The 9,158-nt window shown below is 30.7% G+C and overlaps 1 protein-coding gene across 2 annotated transcripts in view; it reads right to left on the bottom strand.

Moving 5' to 3' along the window:
* Nucleotides 1–431: 431 nt before the first annotated feature.
* chm (chameau) overlaps nucleotides 432–9,158 on the bottom strand; it is a 22,405-nt gene continuing 13,678 nt past the window's right edge. Inside the window, exons 7-13 of one of the 2 annotated variants that reach the window (XM_067049921.1) lie at nucleotides 8,893–8,973; nucleotides 8,579–8,765; nucleotides 8,396–8,489; nucleotides 5,614–5,760; nucleotides 3,895–4,001; nucleotides 3,616–3,745; nucleotides 432–485 (exon numbers count right to left, since the gene is read on the bottom strand). In XM_067049921.1, coding sequence (XP_066906022.1) covers nucleotides 3,623–3,745; nucleotides 3,895–4,001; nucleotides 5,614–5,760; nucleotides 8,396–8,489; nucleotides 8,579–8,765; nucleotides 8,893–8,973 — 739 coding nt within the window. In that variant the 3' untranslated portion in view covers nucleotides 432–485; nucleotides 3,616–3,622. Of the gene's footprint in view, nucleotides 486–602; nucleotides 3,746–3,894; nucleotides 4,002–5,613; nucleotides 5,761–8,395; nucleotides 8,490–8,578; nucleotides 8,766–8,892; nucleotides 8,974–9,158 lie in introns of those variants that run through there. The other variant, XM_014422557.3, reaches the window with a different exon arrangement.

The raw sequence follows: 9,158 nt of genomic DNA, 5'->3' as shown, positions 1-9,158 counted from the left end.
ACGTACTGAAATATGAGTAGTTAGTTAATTTATTTTGAAAAATCTATACCTCAAAAACCATTTGAAGAACAGATGTCTATTAGCACTCAAATTAAAGTGAGTTTAATGAGCTATAAAGTAGTTTATGAGGTTTGTTTTCGGAGCAGTAATAGTTTTCATGAAATTTGTTAAAATAAACTGATTTATAGTTGTTCGAACAAATTTTCATTTGGTCTGGGGGTTCACAGCTCTGGGGGTGCAGTGCTCAAGCAGTGTATGTTGGGTTTATAAGAATAAAGGGGTTCCAGTTCCGTTGGTTTAATCAAATTGAAATATTTTCTTTTATTAAGCTAGAAGGATCATATTTTCATGTGCACTTTATGTTATAACCACTACTGACAATTACCAGAAAAACTTGCTTAACATTAACATCTTACCTGTAAAATATTGATATTTCTGTCTTCAGCCAAATATTAAAGAAGGTTATATTATACAAAGAAACAGCCCTACATTAAAAAAAAATAATTTGTATTTATAAAACAATAAAAATTAAGGTACAATTCAATAAATAATGAATTAAAATTAAAAAGTATAATAAAAAAATAACAATCTTATGTACAATTATCACAATGTCGTAAAAGTATATATATAGTTTTTTTAGCAATTACCTTATTTACTTTTTTTATTTATCATTTTTTTTTTTTTTTTTTTATGACAAATCTAATACTATGTAATTTAATACAACATGTAACTGAATAATATCAGCTATTTACATAAAATTACGAACATATTCACAAGTAAAAATATTAAAAAAATTATAACATTTATACAAAATAATAAAGAATTATCTAGAATTGTAGTAATAATGTCAATTTAATATTATTTTTTTTAAAAAGTAATAAGATATCATTTCCTTGATTGAAAAATCTACATCTACTTTTTTTAATAATTATTTTTAAGTTTTATTCTGAAAAATAGGGGCAATTAAATAAATTCCACATGCAGGTAAATATTGAACGATGAACTCGACAATATTTGTAGTATATCTAGAGTTTTCAAACAAGAGATATGCAGAACTTTATCCTGCAGGCCTCGTATTTTGTGTACTTGAGCATGTTTATTTATAATGTGTTTATAACAAAATTGAGAAACAAAAAGATAAAATTCACAGCTTTATATTAATAATTTTTTGTTTTATTTTTTAATTAAAATAAATTTTTGTTATTCATATTCCTCAATCAAAACCGAACTAAAACAAAAAGTTATGCCACAGTAATGAATTAAAAAAAAAATAATAAGGAGATATCTTCCATTTTTTTCAAGATGAAGGTTAAATTTTATTCTTATACAAATCTATTTCATCCAGACCACTAAATTTTTACTTCTCATGTTCAGGTAAACCTAAATATTATATTATATTTGATTCGATAAAAGGTTTTGTTATATTATTTATAAATGTTGGTGGAAAAGTTTTGAAACAGAAAAAATATATTGGAAGAAAAGGAATAAAGGAATCAAAATAATATATCAGTTGTCATTTTTGTTTTAATCTGAAAGCCATGCGAAGTGGGGCGAAACGTTGGTTAACAATAAACAGTTTTCATTTACTACTTTGATACCTTTATTGACCGCCATCCGGACTAGCTTCCTACAATCTACTTCATACAGTCGACTATCTTCTTCAAATATGAATCAAGGAAAAAAATATATATGTACATACATTTTTACTACAATCCCAGATATGAACTATAACTTAACAAGAAACTAATTAAGAACAACTAACTTTTTTTTTTAAATTTAAACAAAGTTAAAAGCTCTTAGTAATACTTAAAAAAAAAAATTGAGCATTTATCGGATTTATTTAATTTCTGAATAAATAATTATAAATAAACATGAGCATCAAAGTGGCATGAATCCATTTAAAATTACAATACAAAAATATTGAATTTTTGTAAACGAAATTGTATCACACACTTTGAGACAAAGATCTTTGGTCATCAACAATAACATTATTGAACCAATTTGTGACATTTCTTACACAAAAATCTAGATGACAATAACAACAATACTTATGGTTAAATTATTATTTATGATTGTATTATATAAAAATTACTTAAATTAGAAAAGAACAGAATTTCAAAATTATCAATTATACAATTGAACCAAAATCAAAACAAGAAGGGATCGATTAAATTTTCATCACTTTTGAAAAATTGAAATTAAAAAAAAATATCAATTTAAATACAAATAATTTATCTTAATTATTTTTTCCTAAATATTTTTAAATTTAAAAAATCCACAAAGATTAGAAATTGTTTAATCTATGTGGACTTTTTGGATTTTCATAAATCTAATTTCACCAAAATAAAATGATCGTACCATTAAATTGAGCAAAAAAAATTATTATTTATATATTAATTCAACTAATTGAAGTTATAGCATTGCAGCTTATAAGATGGGCATGTAAAGTTTTAGGGCTTAGCAACGAGCGAATCCCTAAAATGTTAATCAACACTGAATTGACGAGTAAACATCCGAGGGGGAGGATTGCGTTAAAACTGATTTAGTAGAATTGGGTTTGGAGAGAGCGATTGGTGGTACCAGCATCAAACCTTCGGGTTCATTAGGCCTTCATTACTATTACTATTATATAAATTCAACTAGAATTACTATTTGTCACGACTTAACCAGAAGAAAGAATTAATTTTTAAAAAAGTGGTCTAAGTTGTGATCAAGAAAACCAATTAAGAAATAGTTTCAATTATTTATTAATTAAATAAATAGTTAAAACTATTCATTTATAATTAAATTACTAATAACTTACTAAATAATTATAATAATTAATTATGGCTACTAATTTACTAATTATTTATTTAACATTAAATTGTAATTATTTATTATTAAAACTAGTTATGTCAAATAAATAAATGAAACTATTTATAAATTGTATTTCTAGTCCGCGATCCAGGACCATCTTCTTCTAATTCACATATCGTCACTTAATTATATATAATAATTATTTTTTAAAGATGAAAGCGAACCTAAATAAAAGTACCAAAAATAAAGTCCTTCTCTTACAACATCCGAGAAAAGCAGTGAAGAATTTTCTACAAAAGTGTCAGTGAAAAAAAAAAATGAATTACCCACTTCTTCAAAAAAAATTAATTTGTTAAAACTTTAAACTGTTAAATTCTCATTAAAATATGTTGAAACAAATTTTAAAGTTTCATCTTCATTTGCAAGACATGATAGAAGTAATACAAACTAAAGATAGGTAAGGTTTCATAAAGAAGAAATTTTAAAACTTGTTGAAATGGGAAAAACACGTGAAAACTTACAAAGCATAACGAATAGAAATTAATCCTTTATATAACTTTTCCACACTTTGAACATTGTAAAACTTCCTTCTTGTCATGGACAAAAATACATCATTTTAATTTATTTAAAACTCATTAGTGGTAGCATTTGGTACTGCAATATGATTTACTTCGATCGGATATATTGCAAAGGCACACTGACTGATTCAGTAATAACCATAACTTTATACATTTCATTAAAATAATACAATGAAGTAATTTGTTTCATAAATGTCTATTAAATCTAAAATTAGAAGACCCATGAAAAATCTATCCTCACCAGAATTTCATGCATTACTATTCGGCGTACTAGGTGGTACGAAAGGAGTCCACTTCAAACAATTTGGGTCAATTTCCTTGTAAGTGACACCTCTCCTTTTAGACCTTTCTATATATTCGTCTATGACATCCTATAAGATGAGCATTAATACTGGATTACAATAATACAAAAAAAATTTTTATATTTTAAATGAGTTTATTAGGGAATATTCTAAAGCAATACAACAATGTATTAAAATAAAGATTCAATTTAAACATATGACAGAGTTAATATGCATACCTGTTTTTTCAAAATAATATGTTTTCCTTTCCAATATTTCATCATTCCGAGAGCCTGAAGAGTGCTGACAATATCATAAGAATTAATAGCCATTTCCTGACTGATATCTGAAAGAAATTATATTTGTAACTGTAGAGAGAAATGCTTTATTCGGCAATGCTGCCCAAATAGGGGTAGCTAGAACACATAGCATATAAATCAGTCCATGATTGAATATATATACACTATCATATATTAGCAATAATACAAAAAAAAATTTTTTTCTTTTTCTTTTTTCATCAATTACAAACTAAATACAATATAATTAAAAATTATTTTTTTTAACAATCTTATTTTTTTTCTTATATATATTTTTACTAACCTCCTGAAGGCAATACCTCCTTGGTGTTTTCCTAATCCAAGTTTTTAAAATCAATAACCTATCTATATCCTTGATCTCCTCACTCTTTGTTCATCCTTCCATTCATTAAAAACCGGAACCCAACCGATTGATTTATATTTGCCCTCCCATAGAACCACTTCCTTGAGCAAATCGTTCGTCATATTTCCAACCTCCTTCTGGAATTGTCTTCCTATATCTATTCTCTCCTTTAAGCAACACTTATTCCTTCACCTACTACATAATCACACCTCTGCATCAATGTGAATAATGTATATTTCCATATATTGATTACCATTATAAATTATAATTTAACTTGATTTTTTAATAATTTTAGTCTGCATACTGAAACTTTCTAAATGTCTACCAGACAACTAGTCCTAATATGTAACTATGAATTTATTCTTAGGGGAAATTGTCCCAGAATAAAATTGTTTTTTCAATCATTCATTCCATTTTCATTAAATCAGCAGTTTCCAAATGGTGGTCTGCATGCCATATGAGACTAACGAGAGCCTTGGGATGAGCCGAAGGAGGGTCTGACAACACACATTTTTGTGATGGTATAACTATTTAATTAATTACCTTTTCTGAAGTTTGTATATCATCTGAAAAGTTCTAACAGGCAAAAACACAACAAAAGTTACTCAAAATACACTTTAAAGCTACCTAATTTTCAAATATTTTCCAAGAGGGACCTCCGATACATCAGGTGAGGATTTGGAGGTGGGTCCCACATTGCTCATTTTTTGGTTTAGTGGTCTGCAGACTTTTTTGGGTTAAAAACCACTTATCTAAATACACAACTACATAAAAAAGAAAGTCAATCAGAGTTAAGAATCACTAAAAATAAAAACAAGGAATAGAAAAAAGATTTACTGACAGTTAAAGGAACTGTGACCTACAACTTGGGAAACCCAACCACAACCCGAAGACTGAAGTCCAGGCTGCTGCAGGACATCCTGTTATAAATTCTATTATTGTCATTATTTTTATTTTATTTTTTCTATTTGTACTTTTTTCAAATTAACTTGTTCTTTTTTTCCCATTAGAGAGCAATTGTTTGTTTTTTTATGCCTACGAATATCGTTATTTTTGTCATTAGCTTTACTTTTCTCTCTTATTAAGAATTATTATTTTTATCTATTTACTTTACCTTAATTTTTTTTTTATTTATTAATAACGTTGCATAGAGTTAGGGGTGTCTTTTGTACGAGACTATACCTTCTCCATAATCAATTGTTAAAAAAAGAAATGTATCCATGTAAGCCCACCAGGCCGATGTATTAAATAAAAAAAACAGACGAGAATAACATAACATTTAACAATAAAAAACAAACCTTTAATGGATATCTGTTTTCCTTCCAGATTGCAAAGATATTCCAAAAGTACATCCTTCCAATAAGAGCGATAAGATATCAGACCAAGATCTGAGAGCGGCTTTTCAGGTGATCCGATTTTTCCTTCCACTCTCGTTAATAAATAACCTAAAGGAATAGAAATTAAAATCAAATTTTAAAAATTAAACAACTGATATACATAAAGAGTTTTGTGTTCAATGCATCTAAAAAAATCATGAACAAAATGCCTAATTCTGGAATTTTCCTTTTATTTCTTTTTTTTTTACAGTTTCTAATAGTAAATAAGACTTCATGTCTAATTCATATTAGGTAAATTTTTGACCTGATGGAACAAATTGCCAATAATGAAAAGCAATTTTTTTTTACAGTAAATAGTGCGGAAAATAGAAAAAAAAAAAAAATAGAACAAAATCGTTTTAAAATTAAATTTCCAAATGATGAGTTGATACTTGACTGCCTGTATAAATGAACCCATTAAAAAATGTACCCAACTCCATTGGAAATTCCAAAGCTAGGAACACTAGAGAATCAATATTGCCCTCAAAATTTAGAACATATGCCACTCTTATGATGCAGTGAAAATCAAATCAAAATTCCAAAAATTGAAGAGGTTATTGGTAGGGGATGAAACTAGAATATCCTGAACATCAGATATTCCTAAAACCTCCAAAATTGTGATCTATGGCTATGAAACATAGAAAATACATCCCCATCTTTCTTTACTTGGGAAATAGAGTGGTCCAATCGTTGAACAGTCTTAGTCGTGCCAGGGGTACTTTCTAGGGTCTCGGATACCCTGTGATAATGACCGTATATATAAAGGAGTAATAGTGGGTATTCTGAGGTATGCCTCGCATGCCGGAAACTGAAATCTCTCGCACCGACAGAAGAGATTGGCAACGATCCAACAGCTTGGCTTAGTCACTAAGGAATACAGAAGTGTTTCACATCAAGCTGTGCAAGTCTCAGTGGAAGGGATACCTGTTGACCTCTTCCTGCAGAAAGAGATGATGAAGTATCAATTCAAGGGAGAGGGCTCAGCAGTCTGCTGATAAATCTTCAGGTGAGGATTGATGAGAACCCAAGCAAATGGAAAACCATTCTCTGGAGGGACACTGCAGAAGAGTGGAATTGGTATTGGGTGACATGCCCAAAAGGGGCTACCTTAAGGGAATATTTCCTCACTGTTTGGTCACGGGAGAGCGATGCCCCTGGACCTCATCCTCAGGGAGGATGTCCTTAAATATGAAGTTAAGAGGGAATGGGCGTTGGGTAGCAAGCCAGAAGGGTGCTACTTTGAGAAAATTCTTCCCTACCGTCCTTTCTAAACTGAAGGCTAAACGGTTCCTCCCAGACTATTGGGTCTCACAGATCCTAACAGGACACAGGGGGTTTCGGGGAAAGCTGCAGAGCTTTGGAAAGAACATCGACCCCTGGTGCCCAACGTGCGGAGTTCCTGAAACAGCAGAACACGTAATAATAGATTGCTCTGCCATGGAAGGACACTGAGCCAGGCTGTCGAGAAAGACCGGGATTTACACCCTCGCCGAGTCGGACTTTCCCTGGTTGATGGAAGAGAATTATCCCTTCTTCAGGGAGTTCATTTATGGGTGGAAGGAGGTGGTGGACCCACTCATTTCAGGATGGGAAGGGCTTGACCGCCCAACATCGGCGAGCCACCAGAAGATGAGGTAGCTGACCCAGACTAAGACCAGGAGGGCTGGACTAGCCTGGTAACTGCAGGAGGCATCCCGATGGATGCAGTGGACAAGGTGCAGCTCCATCAGTTAGGCGCTAAACCTAGCGCTGGGCTGCACCACAGTAAAAAAAAATGTAATAATTAAATAATTAATAAAAGAAAAAAAAAAAAAAAAATAAAAAAAATAATTGGTGATCTTTGGGAACAGTGGCATGCGCAAACCCCAACGCACTACCTCACTGCTCTCACGCCCCGTATGCCGGAAATGGCAAGGAAAAAAGGTCACGGGTGAAAGCAAAGTGGGTCCTCCCGGACTACTGGCTCTCTCAACTCCTTGTAGGGCATGTGGAATTTTGAGCCAAGCTTCAAAGCCACAAGATGAATATCAACCCTAGTTGTATTGTTCAGGAGACTGATAAGTGCATCATCATTGGACTGCACCACCTTTGATGCACTATGAGTCAGATTGCTGAGGGAAATCCGATCCTACACCCTCACAGAGAATGATTTCTAATCAGTCAGTAACCAAAGACATTTGTATATGGTTGGAAAACTACTGCTGGGCTAGCCTGCTTCAATCTTCAAAAAGAAGAACAGCCCCTGGAAGGCCAGCAGACGGAAGAGGCACAGATGAATGAACCTTACAGCTGAAAAATGAACATTGTAAATACTTCAAATTGCTTTATCAGCAGTAGTTTGATGCTACGGATACATGTGCAACATAAAACTGTTGCTGTAAATCTGTAATGCTCAAAAGGCAGGAGAAAATGGAAATAAATAAATAAAATCCCCACCTTTCTCCAATGCCGTTTAATACAGTTCGAAGATATATCAATTTAGGAAAAAACGACAAAACGCCAATGGCAGATATGATTAAATAATAATTTTATATTATATTAATTATTCTTAATGGTAGAAAAAAAAAAAAAAGCCATTTTTAAGTTAATCAGAAATAATAAAACGTTCATCCAATAAAATTACCAACAAAATTAAAATAACAAAACAAATATGATTCAAATTACGAATAATACAAATATTAAGAAACAAAAAATTAATACTGACTGAAGTCAATGAGAAGTCTACCATAACCTTGTCTTTGATATGGAGGCAGTGTAAGAATGCACGAGACATTATAGTTTAAAAAGGAATTCTTTTCCTGAAAACAATATGAAAATAATATAAAAAACTCAAAGATTTCGTATTAATTTATACATTTAATTTTAAATATATTTTTTCCTTTCTCACCTTACTGAAGTAACCAACAGTATGACATCCTTCGGAGTCTCCGATTGTCATCACATAGAATAAAAATGGCTCTACATCGTAATAAAGAGTTTTGTGGTCTAAAAAGAATTTAGCTAAAAGGCAAAGGTTTTGGCAGTAACTTTTATATCGTTTTCCGTCGACTTCCCAAACTGAGATTTTTTCTTTTCTAAAATAAGAAAAAAAAATTTAAAAAGTCTATCCTATGTTTCAGACAATACATACATAAATTCTTGGATAGTTCTTTATAAAACAATAAATAACATTATCCTAAAAAATTAAATAGATTAAAATACCTGTATACTTCTTCCCCTGGAGGATGCCTCCAGACGCATTTAGCAGCATGCCTTTCCATTGATTTCCTTGCTTTCATATACCTAAATACCCAAAAAAATTTATAAGAGGAATATTTTTTTTTTTTAATTATTTATTTATTGTAATTTACAACTTTACAAAATAATACAATAGGTAAATATGTTGTATGTTTCATATACACTTGAAAATCTTGGGAAGGAACCACCCATTGGTGGTACTTCAAACATTAATTTAAACTAGAAGGTCT

This window comes from Halyomorpha halys, unplaced genomic scaffold (assembly GCF_000696795.3).
Source record: "Halyomorpha halys isolate HHAL.00 unplaced genomic scaffold, Hhal_1.1 Scaffold21.1, whole genome shotgun sequence".
Lineage (NCBI taxonomy): Eukaryota > Metazoa > Arthropoda > Insecta > Hemiptera > Pentatomidae > Halyomorpha > Halyomorpha halys.
The sequence above is the reverse complement of the archived record's forward strand: the minus strand, read 5'-3'. Positions and strand labels throughout refer to the sequence as shown.